The following is a 27,476-nucleotide window of genomic DNA, read 5'->3' on the forward strand; positions in this document are numbered from 1 at the left end:
GGCTGCCAGGGGCTGGGGGAGGAGGGAATGGGGAGTTAGTGTTCAATGGATACAGAGTTTCAGTTTTGCAAGATAAAGTTCTACGGATGGCTGGAGGCGAAGGATGCACAACAATGGGAATGTACTTAAGACCTCTGAACACTTAAAAATGAGAATTTTATGTTATGTGTATTTTACCACAATTATAAAAGCAACAGCTCGGAATCTCAAGGAGGCCCCTGCCTTCAGACTGTATGAGCATCTGCAAGGATGCCCAAGTGACATTCCTGCCTGACTGCAACCGCTCCACCTCCGTCTTTCCCACGGTGGACCCCATCCAGTAACAATAAAGGGCTCAGAAAGCTGAGGCCCCAGAAAAGCAGAGAGGGCATCTCTGCCAGAGCAACGGTCCGGGGTGCCTTGTGATGGAATCCGAAGCCCAGTGCCTCTGCTCTAGCAAAGTACCGAGCTTCCCAGAGCCTCAGCTTCGGCCGTGCCCCCGAAGATGCAGTGACCTGCTGGATGTACAGCTCTGAGCCTGATGCCCAGCACAGAGCAACGGCTCCATAAACCATCAAAACAGTGTCAAAAAGCACTTCCCGGGGCTTCCCTGGTGGCGCAGTGGTTGAGAGTCCGCTTGCCGATGCAAGGGACACGGGTTCGTGCCCCGGTCCAGGAAGATCCCACATGCTGCAGAGTGGCTGGGCCCATAAGCCATGGCAGCTGAGCCTGCGCATCCGGAGCCTGTGCTCCGCAACGGGAGAGGCCACAACAGTGAGAGGCCCGCATACTGAGGGAAAAAAAAAAAAGCACTTCCCAAGTGTCCACCTGTCAAGGATCCGGCTCTTAACAATCGACGCGCCAGAGGGTAAGATGCTCCCCAGGATGGCAGAATCTCTGGGGCCACCAGGGGCTTCACCATGAACCTGAAACCTTCTGGATATCCACGGAGAAGGCAGAGGAGATGATACAAAGGCTGAACCCACATTACCCCCCCTGCCCCCAGCTCCAGCCCCCTGTACAGGTCCCTGACTCACCCTGGCTCCAGGGGCACAGGAAATTCCCCAGGGCTGAGCCACCGGTGAGTCTCCCTAAGTTCCCTTCAGCACAGCTAGATCTAGATCAGGGCAGCACAGCAAGCAGGAAACTGTTCCCAGGTGAGGCAAACATAGCCTCAAGTGGACTTTATTCCCTAAGCAGATGGTGTGGCTCACAGGCAGGCCAGCCTGGAGCAGCAAGTCTGTGAAGGTGGGGTGGTGGCTGTGGGCTTTGGGAAGGTCAAGGACACTCCAGCCCCATCCCAGAGCACCAGAGCTCACCAACACCACTTTCCAGAATGTTCACTTGATTGCTGTTTCCATAGGAAAAATGTTCTAGAGCGTCCCTCTCACCTCTACTGCCCCAAAGACTTCCACCTCTAGTTCTAAGGATCAGAAGCTACTAGATCACAGGCTAGAGCTATGAGAAGGGTCCAGAAGGTACCATCACTCCGGCAGCCTTGAATTTGCCCCCTGGTTTTCTGTGCCTGTGCCCCAACCTGGAACCGGTGTCCCCACCTGTACCAGCGCCCTTGGGCTCTGGCTTTGGCAAATGTTCTCTCTGCCTGGCCATTACTCCCTCCGCATCCACCCCACGCCATACGGCCCCCCAACCTGTGTCACTTATACCAACCCTTGGGTCTCAGAAGCCACCCCCATACATCCCCAGAAACCAAACCTGGGGGCCCCTTCTATGTACTCTTACAGCACCCCAGGGGTACCCCTATTGTAGCACTCTCTGTGTGAGACCCCCTGCCCTAGGCTGTAAGTGACCTAAGGGCAGGGGCCTTAAAAGGTGATCTGGCAAGTGGATAATGTACCACTACTGAGCTAAAATCAGGAGCACTGAGACCTGTTTGCCATGCACGCTAGCCCAGCAAGGACCCTCTCAAGCACAGCAATTTCTCACTGCATGTCTCAGCTGGGGGACGGGGTCACCTCCGAGGTACTCTATGTGAGCCTCTCATTTTGCAGATGAGGATACAGTGGCAGCACTGGGGCCAGTCCAGAGTTCTCCCTCCCTCCGGGTGCAATGAAAGGATTAATTAACAGGATCATCTTGGTGAAACTGAGCATCTCAGAGGAGAGCCCCTTGGGAAATGCAGCACCACTGCTTTTTCCTACCTCCTCAAAAGAGCCTTTAAGATTAACCAGCTAGTCATTTCTACCCACCTGTGGCGTGTCATTTCAGCACAAAGAGAGACAAAGACCCAAACTCCGCCCCAGCCCTGTGGGACTCTGGTGTCCTTCAAGGCACGTGCACTGTCAGGCACACGGCAGCCCCTCCACCCCTTCTCCCCCTCAGCCCCCCAGGCCTGTCAATCCCAACTAGAACAATGGGGTAGGGACTTGCGACCTAAAACCTTTCCCAGATCAAACCTGGGATCAGTCAGCCCCTATGGGGATGCTAAACGGAAAGGCCCAAGTCCCTAATGGATTTCACAGCTGGTCAGGTCACGGCCTTAAAGTGAAGGATTAGTCACAGCCACACACCCCACACACACACACACACACTCTCAGGGAGATTTATCTCTAAAGGGTACCTTCTGAGGGTCACTCTTTAGGGGTCCCGTTGCCATAGGGTGCAACATAAGCACACTTCAAAAGCCCAGGAACTAAAACATCTTTTCTATTCGGAGAAATTTTCTCTGGTTGCACACAGACATCTGCCTGCAAACCAAGATCATGTTTTCAAAGTAGTGCCCATGCCCAAATCCTCCTGGGGTTAAAAGAAAGCATAATGACTAACAGCTAAAAATGTTCCAAGTGCTGTAGACATAACAAGACCTTTTTATCTCATAACATTTCTATGAGGTCAGTACTATTATTATCCCCATTTTACAGATGCAGAAACTGAGGCCACAGAAGTAGCATGCGGTAGAGCCTGGATTTGGACTCAGGCACTCAGGCTTCAGTGTGCATGCTCTCCTGCCCCTGCCCGCTGCTGGCTGCCTCCCTGATGGATTTCACAGCAGCTAGAACCGCAGCAAACGATTAGTCACAGCCCTGGATGCCATGGCTTTGCCTCAGCATAAGCCACGGGGGACATATTAAGACATAAAAGTCAGGGCTTTTAACGTGACATTTCACTTATCCCACAAAGGCCAATGGAGGTTAAAAAAGAGAGAGAGAGAGAGAGAGAGAGCCTTAAATAGCCTTAAGATTCCTTAAGGCTATTTCTAGACCTCCTACTATGTGACATTTGCCCATTTACCCTTTCCTTGGAACAACGTAGAAAAATACAGATTCCAGGTCAAAGGACTACAGGTCATGGAGAGGGGAAGAAGCACGAGGGCATAGGGATCGGACTGTAACTGCTTGGATGACAAGAGAAGCCCTACAGTGACCAGGAGACCTAGGATCATGAGGCGCGCTCTCTCTCCCCCCGCCCCTCTCTCTCGCTCTCTATCTCTCTCGCTCTCTATCGCTCTCGCTCTGGCTGGAAAAGAACACAGAGACCCAGAAAGGGAGGGATGAACAGCAAATGGGGCAGTGAGAGCAGACACGGCAGAGTCCAAGTGGGACTGTTAGCAGACACCATTAGACAGAGAGGGAAAAGGGACATCACACCTAATGTGAGTGCACTCTGGTCCTAAAAGCCCAATCCAACCATTACTGTGTGTGTAGTTCAGGCTCCCAGAGACGGCGGAAGCACCGGCCCACGTGTTCCTGGGCGGAGGCAATCTTTCCTTCCTCTCCACGGAGCATCACCCCATATGGTAAGATTCACCCCAAAGACAAGATTAGAACTCAGGTCTTCAAACTCATCTTGGAAGACACTGTCCGCTGGGGCAGTGCGCGCCGAGAGAAAGTTAACAGACAGCAGTCAGATGTCCACGCCCACCCCGTTCCGTCACACTAGTCTCCAGTTCCCTAAGTATCGCTCCGCAGTGACCTCTTCCATCTTTCAACACAAATCAATCCAGTCAATCATCAGTCAGTGAGTCAGTCTTCTAGAAAACTCTGTATCTCCCACACCTGGGAAGCTCTCTTTGATAGGGTCCTGTAGGACCTTTCTGATAAGCTGCTTTCTGATAAGACCTTCCCAATAAGCTGCTCAAACACGCACCTTTAAGGGTTGGGGCACAGGAGAGGGAGATCAGTTTCCTTTTTTTTTTCTTTAATAACTTTTTCTAAGTTTAATCCACACCCTTCCTCCACCCACACCTCTCCAGGTTATTGGCTCCACCAACGGGGACCTTCCCTGAACATCCCCGGGCAGGAACGCAAGCAGGCTGCAGCAGGCCCCTTGGATTCCCAGCACAGCTGACCGGGGCCAAGTCCCACATCCTCCTCCGCCCCGCGAGGCCTCAGCACCGTGCCCCCAATCTGACCTAGCCTCCTGCCTCCAACAGAAAAAAATGACGATCCAAACCCCACCATAGCCCCCATTTCCGTCTTCAAGCCTCTTGTCACTAAGGCTGTAGGACCCTGCTCCCTGAGCCCACCCCCAGCTTCAGAAAGAATGGTCCCAGAGGGGAACTCACCTGGAACCTTCCGGAGAACCTCTGCTTCTCTGGTCCTAGGGAGTCCCCAGGGCTCAGCAACACTCCCTTCCGGCCCTCCTTCGGGGGCTACTGGGCTGAGAAGGCAGGAGACCGGGAGGAGGCTGTGCAGGCCGGAGCCCTGGAGACGCCCCAGAAAACATTTTGGTTCGGAGAGGCTGGGTCCAGGTGCGGAGGCGGCTGACGTCATCCTTTCACCTACCCCGCTTTGCCCCACACCCAAGAGGCGGAGCGCCACACATGCTCTGGAGGTGGGCGGGGACTGAGAGAGGGGTCTCCCCCAAAGGCAGCTGCTCCAAAGTCCAGGGAATCACCAGGTACCGGCAAGCGGGCCAAGTCCTTCCCTGCTCGGGGGGCTGCACGCTGCGCGGCCCTCCTTCCTGACCTTGACCTTCTTTCATCTCCCAACTACCGACACCTGCTAGATATTCCAAAGGCTCTCCAAACAGGGGCAGCCACAGGCCTCTGACTTTCCCCCTAACCCCTCAACTGCACTGTCAGGATCTGCTCAGAGAGGGTACCAGAAGGAAGCAACAGAGAAAAGCTACAGCTTTTCCAGACAAACAAGGCAGGAGCAATGTGAACTTCCACAGAGATCTCACCCTGAGATCCTGAGCCCCGCTGTGCTACACACACACACACACACACACACACACACACACACACACACACACACACACACACACACACACACACACACACACACACACACACACACACACACACACACACACACCTACCTCAGCACCACTCCAGACACACTGCTGCCCAGCGCTGTCCCCACAGAAGCTGGGCTCTCTAGGGTCTGTTCCTACGGCTCCCCCGGCCAGCAGATGGCGAGTAGAGCTGGCTGAGGTCATACCAGCTGAGGACACCTCTCACCACACCATCGAGGCTTTCCTGGGGATGGGGAGGGTCCCTGAGAGGGTCTGGCCTTTGCCCCTCTCCTTCTGACCCTCCTGTCCCTCCCCAGAGACTCAGGGGCCCGGGCCCTACGCACCCTAAGGGAGGGCAAGGGAAGGCTCCCTAGGGACTGACTGTGTTCAATGTGAGCAACGTGGCTGCCACAGAGGCTGTGCAAAGTGTGACCAGGGTTTCTGGGCCACCCAAACCCAGGCCAGCTGGCTCAAATTCATTTTCCCTCGTGAATTCCTTTTGCCACCGCCCAGGAATAGCAGGGGCCACCAAGTGTGGTGGAAGGAAAGGCTCTGGTTGCCAATGGAGCCTTCCCACCTGAATTCTGGGAGGGAGTCTGGACACACAGACTGAAGTCCAAAAACTCCCTCGGCCTAGCCTTGGAAGGAAAGGAAAGCCCCTGGCATCTTGTTTCAGTGGGAGGACCACTCACCCACACCTCACTGTCCCCACCACCCACAAGCTCAACCACTGCTCATGTTGCTTCTCAAACCTGGAAGGTGTCCTAGACATTCTCTCCCTACACAAATTTGGTCAAATCATCTCCCTCAGAAAGGCCTCCCCAACCATCACCAACCCATCCAACACACACACTATTGCAGACTGAATAATGCTTCTCCCCCAAGAATATGCACATCCTAATCCCTGGATATAAGGAGCCTATGCACGTTACCTTATATGGCAAATGAGACTTTGCAGATGTGATCAAGTTAAGGATCTTGAGATGGGGAAGGTTGTCCTAGATTACGTGGGTAGGTCTGATGTAATCACAAGGGTCCTTATGAGAGGGAGGCAGCAGGAGTCAGAAGCTGATGTGACAGCAAAAGCAGAGGGACAGAGAGTGAGAGGTTGGTAGATGCTAGGCTGCTGGCTTTGTAGATGGAGAAAAGGGACCCCAAGTCAAAGGATCTAGGCATCCTCAGGAAGCTGGAAAGGACAAGAGAACAAATTTTCCCCTGGAACCTCCAGAAGGAACATAGCCATGCAGGCCCAGACTGACGTCTGACCTCTAGAACTGTAAGATAATAAATGTGTGCTGTTTTAAGCCACTAAGTTTGCAGTTTGTTACAGCAGCCATGGGACACTCATACACATGCACTTCTTTGAACTCTAATGAGCCTGAGTATCACATAAAGCACTGGTCCTTGGGGGCTCTTATGTGCAAGTTTTCCTTCCAGACTAGATAATAAAACCCAGTGGGCTGGGCCTTCTTTCACCCCCAGAAGGCAATGCACACACTAGATGCTCAATAAATTCCTACGGGATTGTGCCTAGAGCACTTCACCACTCCCACAGTCAGGTGAAAGATAAACAGTAGTCAAAGTCAAGACCTGAGCCAGTTCCTCCTAGTCTAATGAGTTTCCACATTAGTCACTGCCAGCAAGTTTCCGATCCACCAAGAGGCACGCAGGAGCAGTGACTGCTCGTTCACCCCAGCAGTCCCGTACCCTAGCCCCAGACGAGGGACTGGAGCAGGGGTACAGCTGCCCTGCCATGCCACATATTAAGTGACCAGCCACAAAAACTGGGAGAAGGGGAAAGTGGCCAAGGGACCACTCTGCAGTTTGGAGAAGGGATTACAATAAAATGGCCCTACAGATACCCCAGGAAAAGCAGTCCACCAGGAGGTTTCACAGAAACACGTACCGAAGGCAAATGAGAATAATTACCGTTGATTAGAAATTGCTGTTGCTCTCAGCCAGGGTAGGTCAGCTTGCTCCCATCCCAGCACAACTTGTAACTAAGAAGGAAAACGACACAGACAGAATGTCCCCAGAAGATGGAGGAGCTAAAGACTGTGCTAGAAATCATAGACACCTCCAGTGTTCCCAGAGACCCTACCTCTCTCATCTCTAGGTCAAAAAGGCTCACAGGACCACCCCTCCTTATCAGCAAAATTCAGGGACCCAACGCTACAAATGAGCCATCTAGTTGCCCCCCTCTGCCCACTGTAGGGGCTGCTTGTTTGGAGTCCTCTCGGCTTGAACCACACTTTCAAGAGTTGCAGCATTTTACTCTTGCAACAGGTTCAAAGGCACTGGAGAATCTCAGCTGGAAGCAAGTGGGAACAGAGGGACCACTAGATCTGAGTTGTCAGAAGAGAAGGAGAGAATGAGCAAGTACGTGAGTACGTGGGAGTCCAGAGCAGAGGTTAAATGCACTAAACGGATTCACAGGCATTGCAGTCAGGCAGATGTGGTTTGAACCTCAGCTCCTCCGTTTTGCTGGCTGTGTGTGGCCTTGGGCAGGTCACTTGACCTGACCAAGCTTCAAGTTCCTCACCTGTAAAATGAGCACAGCAGTACTACCAACCTCACTGGTCTCCAAGATTAAGATGATACAAGTAGAGCAATTTGTACAACTGACACACAGTAAACCCTCCCTAAATGGGAGCGACGAGGACGATGGATGAATTACTATTTGCTCCACGGCACCAGGACAAGAGATTTTTCTGACGTGTGCCTAGAAAAGTTGACCTACATCTCAAATCAATAGTAAAGATATGGGTTAAACCTGGTGAACCAGCATGACCTAACCCTCCCCTCCCCACTCACCCCACCAATCATCCATCATCTGTGATCCCAACATACATTCGGACCATGATATTATAAGGGCAAACATAAAGCAATTAGGCTGGAAAGGAAAAAGTCTGATATCTATGCCCCACAGAAGGTCAAACCAGAGGATGAAGTATGAGTCACAGTCCTTTGCTGTAGCAGGCAGGGCACATTCCTCAGGGTTCCACAGGTAGAGACCGGCATGTTCAGCTAGGAGGGGAACAAAGCCATGGGGCACAACAGGCCTGAGGAGGAACAGAATGGAAGGTGATGCGAGGCAGCAAAAGCACAAAGAAGTGATCAGTAGAAACCATCCTGGATGCTGGTCCTTGGGTTTTAAAGAAAAAACACAGTCCATCTCCAGGGTGGACATATGGGAGAGCCAGCACGTCACAAAGACATAAGGTACTGGGGAAAGCCCCATTTCCTAAGTCACAGGGAATATCAAAGAGGGCAAAGCAGCAGAATGTGTATGAACAGCCCTGGGACTCCAGCCAGCACAGCTCAAAACCAGGGCTAGCTCTGCTCCTAACTCGCTGGACGACAGGGAGCAGGGCAGTGAGCCACCTGTACCACAGGGTCTACCGCTCATTTAGGGATTAGCACTGCTGGCCCGTCCCAAGTCATGAGCTTCAGAATTCACTGAACCATAGATTCAAGCATCTACTTTGCACAAGGACATTGCAGCCTTGTGGGTGACACAGAAATGAATCACCCACAGAGCCCACTCCCAAGAGCTGATATTCTACCAGGAGAAACGAGACAAGCACATCAATAACAAAAGAAAGCAGGGACTTCCCTGCTGGTCCAGTGGTTAAGACTCCGTGCTTCCACCGCAGGGGGCACGGGTTCGATCCACGGTTGGGGAATTAAGATCCCGCATAATAATAACAAAAGGAAGTAGAGGGTGGTGTTGGAGCCATGTGGGAGGTCAAGACAGCCTCCAGTCTGGGAATCACTCAACACTTCCAAGCATGATGCTAGGCCCTAGGGATATTGAAAGGAATAAGACACTGCCCCTCTGTCTTTGAGGAAGAGAAATTCTAGAAGGAAAAATAGTCATATCTGGGGAATTCCTGGCAGTCCAGTGGTTAGGACTCTGCACTCTCACTGCCCAGGTTCAATCCCTGGTCAGGGAACTAAAATCCCACAAGCCACACAGTACCAAAAAAAGTAATAATAATAATAACAAAATCATAATTTAAAAAATAGTTATATCAACAGATTATCCACAAAGCAGTGCCTCAAGTGCTGAAACAGGAGTACACGTAAACTCCGCTGACAGAAGCGGGAGTAGCAAATGCCACCTGGGGGACCCGGCAGCTTTAAAGGAGGTGAAGTTTTAGCTGAGTCTTGACTGATGAGTAAGCTTCTGCCAGGTGAAGAAGAGCTCTGAGGGCATCTGGTGCAAGGGTGGCAGCATGGGACGGTAGAGTCCCGAAAGGACCTGGACCACTCAGGGACCTGGGGCGTCTGGCAGCAAGTGGCGAGGCTGGAAGGCAGGCCGAGGACAGACCTAAGGAACTGTGGGGAAGGGCACACCCAGGCCAGGCCTGGAAGAACCACCACCGAGACTCCAGGCGACAAGGTGTGAGAAACTGCCCTAAAAAGGTACAGACCGCCAGGTGGGGCTATGGCCTCAGGGATCTATACAGCCAGAGTGTTCATGAAGAATCCCGAGGCCCAAGAAGGTGCTGACTGTTTACAGAGAGCTTCAAGGAGGAAAGAGACAGTCAGGGAACATATGCTAGAAAGAAGTATGACACCTATCCCAACCCCTGTGAAGGGGGAAGAAACGAGGCCCCCAATAAACGTGGAGATATGAACCTACACATAAATGCAATGCTCCTAAAAGCAGGGGGAGAACGCCACGTCTAGGAACTGAGATACCAGGGCTTAACCAGAAGGGAATCTCCCACTGTGATTCTAGAACAGCAGCTCCCAGCTGGCCTGGGGGAGCAGTCAGTGTACAGCTTACCACCTGACGGTTTTCCCCTTCCCCAAAGTCTCACCTTCCCTCCCCAAGCAAATGAGAATTAGGGAGGCTCCCCCAAACGCACCTTGGTCTCCAATTCCAAGCAAGAGCACCCAGACCCGGAAAAGTGCGTAAACGTGAGCAGCCCCCTTTTAATGAACTGCTACCATCAGTCATGCACCCTGGTCCTCCCTGGCCCTCGGGCACAACAGCAAGAGAAGAGCTCCAACCAACACCTCCTCTTTGCCCTGGATGCTGACCTTGAGCCTGGCACCCGACCCAGACATGTTAGGAAAGTGGATTTTCCAAGTCAGAGCTTATAGTCTCACACAAGGTCAATTCTCAAAGGCAGCCAGCCCTTTGGAGAGCAGGGCCTCCTGCACCACCCTGTCCCCCAGGGATCCCTATCCCACTGCAGGAGAGAGGGAGAGGAGAGGGCCCCTCTCCACCCCACAGCACCTGCCCCCACCCCCCCAGGTCCCTGCCTTCCCTTCTAAGGGGCCTCAACCAGGGAGGCCCGAGAAAACTCATCCAACCAGTTCCCTGGTGGGAGGAGAGCAGCTTTCTCCCTCAGCTGAGAGGTTACACAGACCAGACTTCAGACAGGGGGGGCAGCTGTCACCAAACCCCAGATTCTTGGACGAGCGGGTACACACATGGCATGGAGTGGCATGGCCCAGGCAGCAGAGTCCTGCTCCTGGAAAATCCAGGCCTTGATTCAGGGCTGAAAGTCAAGCCGAAGCAGAGTGGCAATCTGCCCCCTGACCTCCCTGCTCCTGCAGCCCAGAGCTCTGCAAGTGGTGGGCACTGCCCCGGCCTGGGCACCAGGGAAAAGACAGGGTGGGTGGGGAAGAACTTCCTTTCACCTGCTCCACTGCCAGCCCTTGATTTTATCCAAAATAACCACCCTCTGTGGATTCTGAGAAAAGGAAACTTCAGGAAGAAATGGGAGATCAACTCTGCTTTTCCCAGTACGTGCTGGGTCCCTCTAGGAACAGCCCAGTTCTCTCACCACACAACTCCGAGTGTTCAGAGATTAGAAGCCCCTCCGAAGCCCCTTGCAGAACCACTTGCAATCGCCTCTAAGAGGAACACAGGATTATCTTGCTCTTACCGGGCCTCGATGGACAAATCCACTGGAAGAAGCCAGGACAGGATTAAAAAGAGACCAACTCTCCTACACCCATCTTTAGTTTCTGAAGCCCCAAGGGAGACATTTACCTTTTGCCCCAAAGCCTGTGGCCAGCCAGATTTTTCACAAGAGTTTGGCAAGACTTGGAGGCCTGGAGTTGGGATAGTCCTGGTCATGCCCCACTCACACCCCATGGCCTGGCCCAGCCCGGCACCTACCGCTTTTCTCCAAAGGGCTCCCGTCCGAGCACCAGGAGAGCCGCGTGGGGCCGGGGAGCTCCATTCTCCCTAAGCACCAGCAGTCAAGCAGTTAACAGGCTTGGGGCGAGCACAGAGCTGCCACCAACAGCCTTGGGAATTAAAGCGCCCGCCGCCTCCTGCAAAACCTCTTCAATAAACGTCCTATTCAGAATCAGTTGCGCGTGTGGGTCATACTTTCTGCATTTCTTTCATTCCTGACTCCTGGGGGGCCCCTAACAGAGGAAATGGAGCTTCCCACCCCAACTCAGCAGGTCCCTGGCTGGGTGAGGACCCAGGTCACAGGCGGGCAGGTGAGAGCCGCCAGCCGCTGAGGACATGCAAATATCTATAGCAATTAAAGTCAGGGGACATTAACTGCAGGAAGTCAAATACTGAAGACACTTGAACAAAGCCAGATCATTCAGCAGCACAACAATAACCCATTTATGCAGCTCCTCCCTCACCCCAGGACCTCAGAGCCTGAGAATATTAACCCTTACAACAGCCAGGGGCAGAGGGGAGGGGCGGCAGGCAAGGATTCGGTATTATTTCCCCGTTTTACAGATCAGGAAACTGAGGCACAAGTGGCTCCCAAGGTGCCGGACTGGAATAATATCTACTAGCATTTTATTAGGGTGTAGCAGGCATTGTGCTAATAAACACATTCTCTAGGAACTCTCCTTACCATAACCATATGAGGCAGAGCCATTTACTCACTCACCGAAAGCTGTGCAGCAAGGCAAGTGGGAAAGCCAGGGTTTGCTGGAATTCCAGTGCTTGTCACCATTCCCCAACCCCAAAACCAACGGGGCCAAGAGGTACAGCCAAAGACGAATGGAAAGGTGCCATCCTTAGCCCACATCACGGGCACGCCCGCAGGCACTTTCTGCCCTTTTACAAGTAACACTATGATGCTCAGACCAAGTTCCTACAGCATGGGGCAACCTCAGAAGGAGGCCAAAATGGAGTCACCTGGGAATTCGTAACTTGCAAATAGATCCCTCCAGAAACCACTTATGTGACGGCATGTGACCCAGGGGCCAGAACGCAGATTGCCTTCTCTACCGAAAGCTCATAGCAGGAGCGCTAATCTACACAGCAGACTCACTGAGTGGGCAAGCGTCCTAACCTATTTTCTGGTGTGATGTCTTCTTAACTCAATCACAGCCTCCTAAAGGTAAGGACCAGATCTTCCCAGGGTTTTGTGCATTTTCTTCCCCCAGGGCTTCTGGCACTCAAATCCCTACTACTGATTTTAGCAGCTGTGGAACTCATGCCAGAAGAAGGCTGAAGCACGCAGGATGGATAGTATTTTCTGGGCTCTTATAATGGGAGAAGAAGACATCTCCAGTGGAGGTCCAGAAAAAGGTTTGGGGATGAAGAGGCAAACTGTTCACCTCTGCTGCCTGGTCATACTCAGCCCAGCTGAAAGTTGCGGCATCCGGGCTCAGATGACTTCCATCTAAAAACAGGACTACTCAAGCTCACTCAAATTTATGGACAGTATAAACCACATGCCAGGTGCTGGGGACGTAGCAGTGAATAAGACAAATCCTTACTGGGGACTTCCCCAGCGGTCCAGTGGTTAAGACTCTGGTGCTTCCAATGCAGAGGGCATGGGTTCAATTCCTGGTTAGGGAACTAGGATCCCACATGCCACGTGGGGTGGCCAAAAAAAAAAGACAAATCCTTACGATCATGGAGCTTACATTCCAATATGGAGGAAGGTCACAAAAGATAGACAACTAGCTAATATATTTCTGAATAGAGATGCGTTGACAGTGATAAGACAAAACAGAAGAAAGGCAGTAGGACTGGGGGCTGGAGACATTTAGGGAGGCCTGGGAAGGCTCTGAAAAGGTGACTCTTCGGCAGAGACCTGTATGACAGGAAGCAGCCAGACATGCAAAGTTCCTCTGCCAGTCTTTTCCTCTACCCCACCTCAGCCACTCACCCACACATTTGATATGTCCTAGACCTCATCATCACACTAAGTGCAGACCTCCAAAATACCTTGCTTTTAAGCATCCCACTCTTTGCAACCCAATGAAGAGGAGATCAGTATAAAAATTACAAACCACACAATAAAACAAACCATGACAAGCGAGTCAGAAGATGGAACAAACTGGTACTCCAAAAGCTAGAAATAAAAGAAAAATCTGAAAAAGACTTTGAAAAAGTACTGAATGGAAATAAAATACAGTTGACCTTTGAACAACACGGGGCTTAGGGGCACCAACCCCTCACACAGTAGAAAATCCGCATATAACTTTACAGTCAGCCCTCTGTATCCACAGTTCTGCATCCGCGGATTCAACAAGCTGCAGATTGTGTAGTATTGTAGTACATATTTATTGAAAAAGATCCACATATAAGTGGACCCACGCAGTGCAAACCCAGATTTTTCACGGGGGAATTGTATACAATATTGACATTTCAAACCCAATAGGTACGTTCAACAGAAAATCAAATACAGCTAAAGAAAGAATTAGTGAAATGGAAAAAAAAACTGAAGAAATTATCCTGAAGTAGATGCAAAGAATAAGAAAATATAAACATTAAGAGACAGAGGTCCATAGAGTTCTATAGGAAGAAAAAGGAAAGAATAGGGGAGAGGCAATTTTCAAAGACAGAATGTATATGAATTTTCCAGAACTGAACATAAAACATTTGTACTCATATTGAAAGCACAACTAAGTTAAATTTAAAAGAAGTTCACATTTAGACACATCATCCGTAGTATAAAGACAGAACATCAAAGACAAAAAAGAACATCTTAAAGGATTATAAGGAAATACCATGAACAACTCTATGCCAATGAATTAGATAAGTTAGACGAAATTCCTAGACAAATCCTTAGAATGACATAAGCCAATGACTGACTCAGGAAGAAACAGAAAATCTGAAGAGACCTGTTAATAAGAGACTGAATTAATAATTTTTAAACTTCCAATAAAGAAAAGCTCAGGACTAGATGGCTTCACTAGTGAATTTACCAAACATTTAAAGAATTAATAGCAATTCTTCACAAACTCCTCCAAAAAACAGTAGAGAAAGGGACACTTAACCCATTCTATGAGGGCTGTTATCAAGACCAAACAAGATATCACAAGAAAAAAACCCAGCTACAGTCCAACATCCCTTATAAGTGTGGCTGTAAAAATCCTCAACAAAATACTAACAAACTGAATCCAGCAACATATAAAAAGGAGTATACACTATGACCATGTGAATTTATCCCAGAAATGCAAGATTGGGTTAACATCCAAAAATCAATTAATATAATTTTAAATATTAATAGAATAAAATATAAAAACTACCTGATCACCTCAATAGACCCAGAAAAAATATTTGACAAAATCTGACACCCTTCCATGATAAAAACATCACACAAACTAGGAACAGAAGGGAACATCCCCAGTCTTACAAAGAACATCTACAAAAAACCGCACAGGCGTTTCATCTTAATGGAGAAAGAAGGAATGCTTTCCCCCTAAGATTAGGAATAAGACAAGAATGTCCCCTCATGATACTTCTATTCAACACTGTACTGGATTCTAGCCATGAAAACTAGGCAAGAAAAAGAAATAAAAGACATTCAGATCGAAAAAAAAGAGGTAAAACTATCTGTATTCATAAATGACATGATCTTATATATAGCAAATCCTAAGGAATCCACTAACAAAATGATTAGAACTAATGAAAGAGTCCAGTAAGATGGCAGGATACAAGATCAATACACAAAAAATCATTTCTACTCCTATATACTAGTAGTGCACAATCCAAACAATGCAATTAAGGGGAGTTCCCTGGCAGTCCAGTAGTTGGTACTCCACACTTTCACTGCCAAGGGAGCAGGTTCAATCCCTGGTTGGGGAACTAGGATCCTGCAAACTGCATGGTACAGCCCACCCCACCCCCCAGATGCAACTAAGAAACAAAACAATCCCATTTATAACATCAGCAAAAGCATTAAAAACTTTGGAATATATTTAACAAAAGGAGTGTAAGACTTGTACACTGGAAACTATTGAAAGAAACTAAAGACCTGAATAAATGGAAGGACATCCCATGTTCATGGATCAGAACACTTAACATTCTTAAAGTTAGCAAAATTGATCTACAGACTCAATCCAATCTCTTTCAAAATTCTAGCTGGTATTTTTGTAGAAATTGACAAGCTAATCATAAAATTTGTATGGAAAAGCAAGGGAGCCAGAAAAACAATCTTGAAAAAGAACAAAGTTGGAAGACTCACAGTTCCCAATTTCAAAACCGACTACAGGGCTTCCCTGGTGGCGCAGTGGTTGAGAGTCCACCTGCCGATGCAGGGGACACGGGTTCGTGCCCCGGTCCGGGAAGATCCCACATGCTGCGGAGCGGCTGGGCCTGTGAGCCATGGCCGCTGAGCCTGCGCATCCGGAGCCTGTGCTCCGCAATGGGAGAGGCCACAACAGTGAGAGGTCCGCGTAACACACACACACACACACACACAAAAACGACTACAAAGCTATAGTTACCAAGGCATAAAGATACACATATAGATTAATGCAACAGAATTGAGAGTACAGAAATAAAACCTCACATTTACAGTCAATTGATTTTCATTAAGGGTACCAAAACCATTCAACAGGAAAAGAATCGTCTTTTCAACAAATGGTGCTAGGACAACTGTATATTCACATGCAAAAGAATGAATTTGATATCTAGTTCATACCATACACAAAAATTAAGTCAAAATGAATCATAGACCTGAATATAAGAGCTAAAACTATAAAACTCTTAGAAGAAAATATAGGGGTAAATTTTTGTGAAGTTGGGTGAGCAATGGTTTCTCAGATACAATAGCAAAATCACAAGCAACAAAACAAAACAAAAATAGATAATTGGACTTCATCAAAATTTAAAACTTGTGTTTCAAAGGGCACTATAAAGAAAGTGGACTAGATCATTTCACAATGTATACAAATATTGATGGAATCATTAAGTTGTACACCTGAAACCAATAATGACATATCAATTACACCTCAATTTTTTTTAATTTTTAAAAGAGAGAAAAAAGAAAGTGAAAAGACAAATCACAGAATGGGAGAAAATATTTGTAAATCTGATAATAGACTTGTAACCAGACTATATAAAGAACACTTACAACTAAACAATAAAAAAAAATTTTTTTAATGGGCAAAAATTTGAATAGATATTTCTCCAAAAAACATATATAAATGGCCAATAAGCACAAGAAAAGATGCTCAATATCATTAATCATTAGGGAAATACAAACCAAGACCACAACTAAATCTACTTCCTACTCACTCTAGGATGGTTAAAATTAAAACCATGTTCAGTAACAAGTAATGGTGAAGATGAGGAGAAATTACAACCCTTGCACATTGCTGGTAAGAATGTACAATAGGGCTTCCCTGGTGGCGCAGTGGTTGAGAGTCCGCCTGCCGATGCAGGGGACACGGGTTCGTGCCCCGGTCCAGGAAGATCCCACATGCCGCAGAGTGGCTGGGCCCGTGAGCCATGGCCCCTGGGCCTGCACTTTCGGAGCCTGTGCTCCACAACGGGAGAGGCCACAACAGTGAGAGGCCCGCATACCGCAAAAAAAAAAAAAAAAAAAAAATGTAAAATAGTGTAGCCTATTTGGAAAACAATTTAGCGATTCCTCAAAAAGTTAACTTGTAAATAATCATCTCCCCATAGGTCATATAGAAGCTAGGGGATCTATATGCTGCGTACAAAAAGTTGTACACAACTGTTCATAGCAGCATTATTTATAATACCAAAAAGTGGAAACAGCTAGAATGTCCATCAACTGATGAATGGATAAACAAAATGTAGTATACCCATACAATGGAATATTATTTGGCAATAAAAAAGAATGACAAACTGATAACATGCCACGACACGGATGACTCTAAAACATTACATTAAATGAAAAAGGCTAACAGAACTATATATTGTATGAACTCATTATGTAAAATGTCCAGAATAGGCAAATCTAGAGAGATAAAAGTAGATTAGTGATTGCCTGGGGCTAGGGGATGGAGGAAATAGGAAATGATTACTAAAGATACAGGGCTTCTTTTAGGGGTAATAAAAATGGTTTAAGATTACATAGTGGAGAGAATTCCCTGGTGGTCCAGTGGTTAGGACTCCGAGCTCTCACCCAGGTTTGATCCCCGGTTGGGGAACGAGGATCCCACAAGCCAAGCAACAGGGCCCCCCGGCCAAAAAAAAAGAAAAAAAGATGCGGGGATAGCGGGGGGTGGTTGCACAACTCTGAATATATACTAAAAACCACTCTACATGGGTGAATTTTAAGATATGTGAACTATATCTCAATAAAGTTATCAATCAAATCTTAACAGTAACAAGTCAGCAGGAAAAGCATAAACTGTTCAATAACTAGTACTGGAAAAATTGGCTATTGCTCTGGAAAAAATAAAATCAGTTCCATCTTACAGGGTTGAGTGGTTCTCAACCTTGGCTGGACATAAAAGTCACCTGGGGCATTTCATAGCCACGCCTAGGCTCCACCCTGAGATATTTTAATTTTATTGGTCTGATCTGAAATGAGGCTCAGACCATCGTACTTTCTTAAAAAGCTCCTCATGAGGCTTTACTATGTAGCCAGAGTTGAGAACCATTGTCACATAAAAGAAATACATTCCAGGTGAATTTAAAATGTAAGTGTGGAAGCAAAATTTAAAAAGAAAATAGACTAAATATGTTTCTGTAAAATCAGAGTAGGAAAAGATTTCTTGAGTAAGACGCAGAAAGTATGAACAAAAGACTGGCAAATCTGGCAACATTAAAATTAAAACTTCCCTATGAAAAATGACATTAATAAAGTTAAGACAATCCAGAGCTATATGTAATGAATATAACCTACAAAAGATTATTTATTATCATTTATTTAGCATACATAAATATATATATACTTTTTAACTCCTAAAAATCAACAAGAAAAAGAAAATGGCAATTAAAACTCTGAAAAAGTACCAGGAACCTCTAACGTCACAGGGTGGGGAGCTGGGAGCAAGGGAACAGATGTTGGAGACTTTTCACTGTATTACCTTTCAAGGTCTGAATCATATGGATACATTACCTGGTTAAAAATTATTTTTTTAACGTAAAGGGCAAAGCCTCACAGAATAATAAACATGGCTAGCCAATAAACATGAAAAGTGCTCATCCCTATCTTTAATCAAAAGCGCTTATTTAAAAAAACAATTTATAAATTAATTTTAAAATACCATTTTACATCTACCAGATTGCAAGGCACAATCCAAATATTAGTGAAACTGGGGCTCTCATGTTTCTGGTAAGAACATAATTGGTTACAAATCACTCAGGGACATTATTTGACCGTTATCTTGAAAAGCAAAGTTTATAACCCAGTAATCCCACCACTGATACATATGGTAGAGAAGACTGGCACATGGATGATAAATACAGTTATTACTCAGAGAGGTGAGAAAACGGAATCAACCTAAATGTCTGTCCATAAGGGAACTGTAATATGCAATAGAAACCATATAACAGTTCACCGAATAAACTAGATTTAAATATTTCAACATGGGTAAATCTAGACAACAATGTTCATTCAACATGATGCTATACAAGTCAAAATTAAAACAACATGAAACTATAAATTACTTAGAGACAACAGTAAAAAGTATAAAAACATTCATAGAAATGATAAACACCATATTCAAGAGAATGTTACTTCTGGGGCGGAAAGGAGGGAAGAGAAAGCTATTAGGAAGAAAAAGAAAGCTTCAGTTGCATCTGTAACATTCTATCTCTATAATAAATGAGAGAAGTAAATAGGATAAAATTACCATTTGCCAGATCTGGATGGTGGGAACATGGGGGTAGGGGTTCCTACACAGGGGCGGGCCCCGCCACCCTGGAGACAGACTGGAACAACCAGCACCGAGACTGCACAGCACAGCATCTTTCAGCAGCGTCCAGAACCAAAACAAAGGAACAAAAGCTCCTGACGGAAAGAGGCCTGGGATTTTTGAAATTGCAGCTCCTCCCTATCATTTTCTGGCCTCAGCAAGTGTTGTGTGGCACCCAGGCAGGTGCTTAAAATGTAAATGTATTAAAGGCGTTCTTGTTTCCACTGAGGCAAGTGTCCTTTAGGATAACTGGCAGTCTGCTATGGGTGGAGCTGAATTAAGTTTGGGCTCATCCTGGCTCCACAGTAACACAGTAAAACCTTGACTAGCCGGAACCCCTGCAGAGAGAGCTGTCCAAGAGCCATGTTTTCAAGAGTGTGCCCGGTTTCCAAACGGTCTGGGGTAGAGTTCAGTGCACGTGCTCCAGAGTCATTTAGAAGTTCAGACCTCATCCCTGCCAAGTCTTAGCTGAGAGACCTCAGAAACCTTGTGTGTGTGGGTGGACTCAGTTTCCTTATCTGTAGTTGAGGGTACCACCACTTATTTTTTGCCTTGTTGAGAGGACTAGTGATATTACCTAAGAGTCAACACTTTTAAAACTTTTAGTCTATCTGACTGGGACATCTTTTAAAAACATGTTACACGCTTCCTTCCCTGCCTTCCTAAACAGTCAAGGGAACATCATTTAACCTTTTCTTGATGACTCAGGGTCACAATTACCAGCAAAGCATCAAGTATCAAAATAATGATCCCCCCAAGGGCCAAGGCGTGCCAAGCCATTCCCCCTAAATAAATGACCCCCGGCTCTTATGCTCGTGCTTGCGTTGCATAGTGTCTTGATCTCTGTCCACTCTCAGTGTCAACTCTCAGTTGCACTGTGGTCATTTTTCCTCTCTATGCTGGTCTCTTTACACTCTCCTTTGCTGCTTCCTTTCAGTTGCGGGCTTGGAAATAGGATGACACAACTCCTATATAAGAGTTAAACAGGGCTTCCCTGGCGGCACAGTGGTTAAGAATCCACCCGTCAAGGCAGGTTCGGGCCCTGGTCCGGGAAGATCCCACATGCCGCGGAGCAACTAAGCCCGTGCGCCACAACTACTGAGCCCACGCGCCACAGGTACTGAAGCCCATGCGCCTAGCGCCCATGCTCCGTAACGAGAAGCCACCGCAATGAGAAGCCCGCGCACCACAACGAAGAGTAGCCCCCACTCACCGCAACTAGAGAAAGCCCGCGCTCAGCAACAAAGATCCAAGGCAGTCAAAAATAAATAAATAAAATAAATTTATTTTTTTTTAAAAAAAAGAGTTAAACAGGGTCTTAGGGAGCTGGTGTGAAAAAAATGCAGGAACTTGAGTCCTGGCTCATCTGGAGACCTTCTTGGCTCCATGCAGATAAGCAAGGCTACTGGGTGGCCATGTCCTGAATAGGGTAGGAGACGTGTTATGGGATATTATAGGACATATTATGGGATGAACTATATTCTAGACTATAAGCACACCCTACCACCCACTTTGGACACAACATTCATGGGGGCAAACTCTCAGCAGGCCCAGGACTGGTCCCAGCGACCCCAGGCACCCTTTCACTTGCCCAGGCTGGAGGAATACAGAGCTGCCTGCCCCCATGCCAGAGCAGCTGACCACAGGTTCAACTTCTTAGAATGTTATACTCTATCCTAGATACTTCCAGGCAGGATTAGAACATTTGTGAAGAGCATGAAAATTTCTCTAATTCCTAAAGGCTCATCACACAGTAGGGTTTTACTTATTCAACAAATATTTATTGAATCCCATTATGCATCAAGCACTGGGGATGTAGCGACGCACAGGATAGAGACCACAAGAATACTGGTTCTCTTTTCCTTTCAATAAACACTTGACATCTATCGGTCAAGAACCTCTGATTTATGTGCACAGACACACACACACACACACACACACACACACACAGTCTTGTGGCCTGGAGAGTAAAGGATATGACTTTTTAAGAGCTTCCAGTACCTGTAGAACCCATCTTCCCTCCCGAGATCCCATTACCATAGTGAAATAGACTTCACTCCTGTAGCATCTCTCCCTCCAGTCTCAGCCAAACTCCAGCAACCATCAGAGCAACCCCTAGTACCCTCCAAGTCTATCTCCCAAAAGGCTACAGGCACAGTTACCATTGTGCCCATCTGTACCTCATTCAGGTCCTGTGGTTGGCCCAGAGTCTGCTCAGCACGAAACAGAATTTGAGAGTCCTTAAAAATCCACTCCTTGAGCTTAAGCCAGGAGGGCTCCCTCCCCAAAGGCCAGCAAGAGAACTATAAAAAGCCCATTCTCCCTTGGCTGGCATTCCCAGATGGCAACAACCCACCAAGGGCTAGGCTTGACCCCCACCACTGACTTCTTCCTCTAACTCCATGGAACAAAAACTGGAGCAGATGAGATCACCGAGCCCAGACTGCCCTCAGGGTGGGACCCCAGCACAAACCCATCATGCCCTGTTGATTACACTTTACACTGTTCTCCATGCAATGTGGGAACAAAGATGACTCAGAGTCCCTGCCTTCAGAGAGCTGCTAATCAAAATAAGAACAGAGCAGAGACCCTGTTGACAAAGCCAGCCTTTATCCCAGACAGCCAGCACCCAGAGGGATGCCGGCATCTCTGGATGTACCTCCTCCTTCTGACCACAGGCTCGTTGACCCTACCCAGTTTTCATTCCCCTCTGACTTGAGGTCACCCAACATCATAAAAATGCCTGAGGCTGTTTGGACCTTCCCAGCCACTTCCTCTGAAGCCATATTATATCTAGCTTTACCTGGTTTCCAGGCACCGGGAAGCTCCTTCACCACAGGGCCCGCTCGGCTGTCCAGCTCCTGCTGGATGGTGACAGGGCTCTTAGAGGGAGTGGTCTGGCTGATGACCACTCCCCCAGGACCCGCCCTCCACCACCCACCCCTGCTTCCTGAGCCAGGGCCAGGCCCCCAGGAAACCGCTCACCGCAGCTTTTGACCGCAGGCTTTGAGATCAGGTCCCTCCCTTTAAGGGCCCGGTTCCAGCAGAGAGGGGAGGAGACTCCTCAGAATGCCTGGGTGGAAGCAGTGCAGAGCTGAGCAGAGTCCAGCCGGACTCTGAGCATCATAGTGCCTGTCCATTCTGTTACTCTGGTCCATGGTGGACACAAATTCTGGTCCATGGTGGACACTTCTTGAAACCTTTTCTGGGGCCGCCTCTAGGCCTTCATCAGAATCCTCTTGCACCTCTGCAGGCTCTCCTAAAACAGCTCCACCCATCTGCCCAGCTTTCCCCTGCCCCTCCCTCGTTCTCACCATCCCTTTCTCTCCCTCTCTGAGGGTACTTTATCTACAGGACGTTGGGGGAGGGGCAGATAGTCTTCCCAGCTGTGAGACAGAGAAGCCAGGAACGAAGGTGTGATTCACCAGGGCTGCTTGGAAGCAAGGGGAATTCCAGAGCAAGGGAGAAGAATCAGGGCTGCCCCCAGTTCACCCTGTCAGCAGGGGAAGCAGCACACACACCTGGGAGGCCCACATCCTCAACCCCTGAGCATCTAGGATATGGCTGAAAAGCCCCACCAACTAGAAAGTCTGCACTAACTAGGGTTTCGATTTTCACCTGCCTCTAATTCCCCACTTGCCTAATTCTTCAAACGGAAAGCTTTTCATTTAGGAATGGCATTAAATATCTTGGGCTACCCCTGCAGAATTTGGTTGGAGAAATAACAAAATAAAAGATTATCACTTACTGATGACCTCTGTAGGCTCTGCTAAGCCTTTAACACACGTTAGCTCATTGTTCAGTCTCACAAAGCCGTATGTGGTAGGTATGATGACTAACTCCATTTTACTGGTGAGAAACACAGGCTCAAAGGAGTTTAGCACCGCAGGGCTAGTAAGCTGTCAAGCCCTGCAGTGAGTTGCTTCAACTGGGTTACAAGAAAAGAAATCAGAGGGCCTTCCCTGGTGGCGCAGTGGTTGAGAGTCCACCTGCTGATGCAGGGGACACGGGTTCGTGCCCCGGTCCGGGCAGATCCCACATGCCGCGGAGCGGCTGGGCCCGTGAGCCATGGCCGCTGAGCCTGCGCGTCCGGAACCTGTGCTCCGCAACGGGAGAGGCCACAACAGTGAGAGGCCCGCGTACCGCAAAAAAAAAGAAAAGAAAAGAAAAGGAAGGAAACCAGAGATGAAGGGAAACTCCTCCTTCAGGTATTATCAAATAGCCCTTCCTCGGGATGCGCCCCAGGCCACCCCATCTAAAATGCCATCTCACCCCCTCCGTGACAATTCACATCCACCCTCCCTATCATGTTGCTCTGCTTATCATTAACTTGCTTTCCACTATCTGTCTTGCTTATTGACAGCTTCCCCCCACCAGAAGCCAGCTCCATGAAGTCAATGACTGTCGTATATTTTGTTCATTGCTGTGTCCTCTGCGTCCAGCATTCATATATAGTAGATGCCAAAAAAACTGCTGAATGAATGAATGAATCCTTTAAAATAGAACTAAGAAGTGTGAGTGTAGGAAGAGAAAGAGCATGACCCATCCATTCAGGGGAGGAAAGATGAGAAAAGATGGTGAGAGAATCTGGCCAGGGGCAAGGTGGGGGCTGCAGCTGGGGCCTACAAGAGGAAATGAAGGTCTGCCAGGTCCCCTGTGGACTCCAGTAAAGCCTTCCTGCTGGCAGGAGTGATTTCCAGCTGCCAGGGCCCCAACCTGAGGGCTTCTGCTGGGGAGGGCGGGCTTGCAACCCTGAAACAAAGGCCTATGGACATGCAGCTGGCCAGAGAGGCAGGACTGAGCAGCGGCCTGGGCCAGAGTGGCAGCCTGGGATGGGGAGAGGGGGGCAAATGAGGAGCTGAAGACAGCCTTCAGTGCAGCTGCAAAGGCAGCACCCTCCCAATGCCCAGAGTCCCCTCAACCCTCAACACAACAGGGAATAGCTAGTTGATCTCCTGATTAACCCTCCAAAGTCAGTGCTCAGCCTGGGCTTGTAGCAACCCCCAGACTTGGAACCAGAGCCTTCACAAGGTTCTGAGGAGGAGAGTGGAGGTGAAGGGGCAAGCCATACATCTGGAACACAGCTCCTTTTCCCCTCCTGCCCTGGCCATCCCTCAGGCCATGGCCTTTGGCCACCTCCAGGGTAAACACAGTGACCCTGGGAGAGCTGTGGATTTGGTAAGGCAAATGTTTACCCTGGAGCTATTACAGGCCAGGGGTGTAAACATCCACCATTGGCTCCTGGTATCTACCGTCTCCTTGTGGCACACATGGGACGTATCCAGTAAATTGTAAAGCTCTTGAGGGCCCCTCCTAGCCACCGTGAGCCCTTCATTTTGTATAGGAGTTTATGCAGCACTTTCCACGTATGTGGCTTCCTTTGATCCTTACCACAGCCTCTGTGAAGAAAAGCAGGCAAGTCCCCAACTCTACTCATGTGGAAACTGAGTCAGAAAAAAGTATGTGACTTGCTCAGGTCACGTTGGGAAAAGCATGGATTAGACCACGAGGAAATCTGAGTTCTGGTCCCTGTTTGGCCAACAGGAGCCAGGCTCCAGTCACGTCACATCTCTGGGCTCTGCTGCCTGCATGTGTAAATGGCCTAGGCACATGGGAGGTGCCTTCCAGCCCAGATGACTCTAGAAATCTGATGCCATACACAGTAGAGCCAGGACTAAAGCGGAGGCAAAATCCTGTGCTGGGCTCCCATGCCAGTGCTCTTCCCACTCTCCCCAGTGTGCCACTTCTAATAAAACGCAGTAGAAAAGCCCAAGGCAGCTCTTAAGCAAACCACTTCCTCTGCTTCTAGGACTTGGTTTACCCCACGCAGACTCCCTGTCCCATCCCCAGAGCAAGACATCCAGGGATCTAAGGGGTTGCCCAGCCTTCTGGGAAGGGAGTGCAGGCAGCAGAGACAGAGGAGTATTAACAGCAGGAGATGAGATGAGGCATCCCAGGCCCACAGGGAAGAGGGTGAACAACAGAGGGTAGGGGTACACCTTTTTTGGGTTCTTACTCCCTAGGTTTTCTGCTGGAAATGGTTAGGGTGAAGTCATTCCCAGCTACGTCACTCAGGATTCCACTCCCAGTCCAGCAAAGGCGAGGCTAGAAAGGCACTTGCCTTAAGGGAGGCCGGCAATGTGCTCAGTGGGGAGCCCTCGGGGCTGTCATTACTCTCCCTCATTATTTCTTTGAGCAAGGTTGGTGTGACTGAGCTGCGTGCAGAGGCAGGGCTGAGGAGACTCTGGGAACCCCCTGTCCAGGGTTCCCTGTAGGACGATGCAATCCGGATCGCCTCCTGGGGGCCCCAGAACAGGAGACAGGCAAGTGACTTCCGAGGGTGAAACTCTTACAGTGGCCGCTATAACACCGCCCCACCCCAGGCCACACCCCTCCAGCCTCCCACCATTACATTTCCCACTCCGTTCTTTCTTTTGTTTTAAAAAGCAGCTCCAAAGAGTAAAAGTAGCTACCTAAAAACGTCTTGAAATTTTCGAGTTTGCACGCCTCCTCCTAGCGTTCCAAACCAAAGGGCTGCGAATAAGGAGAAAATCAACCAAACCGGTTTCGGGAGTGGGTGAGGTCGAGGGAGGCAGTGGCAGGCAGTGGCTTCTGTGCTTTCGGCTCCCCGACACCCCACCGCTGGCACCCACTCTAATCCCTCCAGGACGCGTGAGATTCCCAGAGCGAGTACTGTGTGACACCAACCCGGAACAGGCTGCTGGCGCCTTTGGGCTCCCGGGACCAGAGGCTCGGGTCCTTCCCCAGAAGAGCCCACCCCTCCCGGGCCCACAGTCCGAGGCAAGGACCAGCCCTCGGGCAAAAGAGCGCGCAGTGGGCGCGGGTGGGCGCCGCCTCGAGGGCTTCCCGGGTTTCAAACTGCGCCTCTTGGGAGTCACGGGGCGCATTCGCTCCTTTCGTTTCCGGGGTGGGGGCTAAAGGACAGAAAAATGTCTCCTTGCACGAGCCTCCCGCGCTCCAGCCCTCGGCCTGGAGGGTCGCCCTGGGAGGAGCCCACGCGGCCCCGGGCCCCTCTCTGCCGCGCCGAGTCCTCACCCCGCAGGGGGCTGGGGCGGGTGCCCGGGAGGGCGAGAGCTTCAAAACCACTCCGGGCACTGCCGCTCGGCCCGCTGCGCCCGCAGAGGACGCGGGGAGAACCGACGAACACTCACCGAGCAGCGGCCGCCCGGCTGGATCCAGAACGCACGGCGCGCGAAGCCACCCAGGTGCCGCCGCAACGCGGGCGCGAGTTTGAATGTCGCTCCGGGAAGGGGCCGAGGCTGCCGGCCGCTCTCGCCCACGGCCAGCCCCTTGGCGGCCGGGGCGCGGCCAGCTGCTAGCGCGGCCCCCGGGGACCCCAGCCCGCGCGCGCCTTCCAGCGCCCGGCAGGAAGTCGGGGCCGAGCAGAGCGGCAGCAGCCGCGGGAGGGGACAGGGAGGGCGGACCAGGAATTTTTCCAGTGGGTGGAGACTCGGGCCAGCGACTGGAATCCCGCGATTGGCGGCTCGGCGGGGGACGGGGGCAACCTCGCGGCGCTGCGAGCTGGAACCCGGGGTAAAGGCTGCGGCGGCGGGAGGGGGGCTTGCGCGCCGCTAATGATTAACGCCCGCGGGTGGGGCGAGCGCGCGGCCCCGGCGGTGTCCTCCCGGCCGAACGCTAGCCGCCCCCGAGCAACCTAAATGCGCTAAGACACAAAGACGCACGGGGTGGGGGTGGGGGGGAACACACAGTGGTGTCACAGACCTGATATCACTGCCTCCCAAGAGGTCACCGGACGGCCAAAACAGCCCCCTTTGTACGGACAGGAAAGGGGGCTTCCAAGTGAGTCCTTAGTTGGGATCGGACTTGGGAGTCCTGATCCTACCAGAGCAGGTCACCTCGGCTTTTCTGAGCCAGAAACTCACGTCTTGAATTCCTCACCGAAATTCGGTTCCCGTGACCCTTTACAGATATAAATCCAAACCTCCGAGAAGCTGACAAGAAAGAGATGAAGAAGCCGATAACTTGGAGGGAGTCCACCACGAGACTGTTAGGTGGGAGAAGCAAGAGGCAGAAACCCGTGTAAATAAAGGACCCATTTTGGTAAAACGAAGAGAACCTGTCTCCTGTTTTTATGTCTGTCTGTAATCACGTGGGCATCGAAAGGTGCACACCTGGAAAGTGAGGGGCTGAGGACGCGACAGGGACACTCAATAAGGATCGGCTGCGTTTTGAGCAAGAGC

The 27,476-nt window shown here is 49.5% G+C and overlaps 2 protein-coding genes across 22 annotated transcripts in view; one reads left to right on the top strand and one right to left on the bottom strand.

The window, feature by feature from the left end:
- PLEKHG3 (pleckstrin homology and RhoGEF domain containing G3) overlaps nucleotides 1-26,626 on the bottom strand; it is a 60,869-nt gene extending 34,243 nt beyond the window's left edge. For 6 of the 21 annotated variants that reach the window (XR_009539092.1, XR_009539095.1, XR_009539096.1 and 3 more), the window contains exon 1: nucleotides 4,505-4,745. The gene's annotated coding sequence lies outside the window, so the exon portion shown is untranslated. Of the gene's footprint in view, nucleotides 1-4,504; nucleotides 4,751-22,057; nucleotides 22,074-26,426 lie in introns of those variants that run through there. The other 15 variants (XM_060141493.1, XM_060141484.1, XM_060141473.1 and 12 more) reach the window with 10 other exon arrangements.
- LOC132527763 (uncharacterized) lies at nucleotides 234-27,476 on the top strand. Its single transcript, XM_060163793.1, has 5 exons — nucleotides 234-319; nucleotides 986-1,060; nucleotides 4,544-4,690; nucleotides 25,972-26,480; nucleotides 27,204-27,476. The coding sequence occupies exons 1-5, from the start codon at nucleotides 234-236 to the stop codon at nucleotides 27,317-27,319; spliced, it is 933 nt and encodes a 310-aa protein (XP_060019776.1). The 3' UTR covers nucleotides 27,320-27,476.

Source organism: Lagenorhynchus albirostris, chromosome 1 (assembly GCF_949774975.1).
Source record: "Lagenorhynchus albirostris chromosome 1, mLagAlb1.1, whole genome shotgun sequence".
Lineage (NCBI taxonomy): Eukaryota > Metazoa > Chordata > Mammalia > Artiodactyla > Delphinidae > Lagenorhynchus > Lagenorhynchus albirostris.

Coding starts and splice junctions, on each gene's coding strand:
- LOC132527763 (XM_060163793.1), top strand. CDS start 234: ATGAGCATCTGCAAGGATGCCCAAGTGACATTCCTGCCTGACTGCAAC. Junction 1,061..4,543: donor TCCCCAGGGCTGAGCCACCG/GTGAGTCTCCCT, acceptor CTCTGGTCCTAG/GGAGTCCCCAGGGCTCAGCA. Junction 26,481..27,203: donor CGGCGCGCGAAGCCACCCAG/GTGCCGCCGCAA, acceptor GACCCTTTACAG/ATATAAATCCAAACCTCCGA.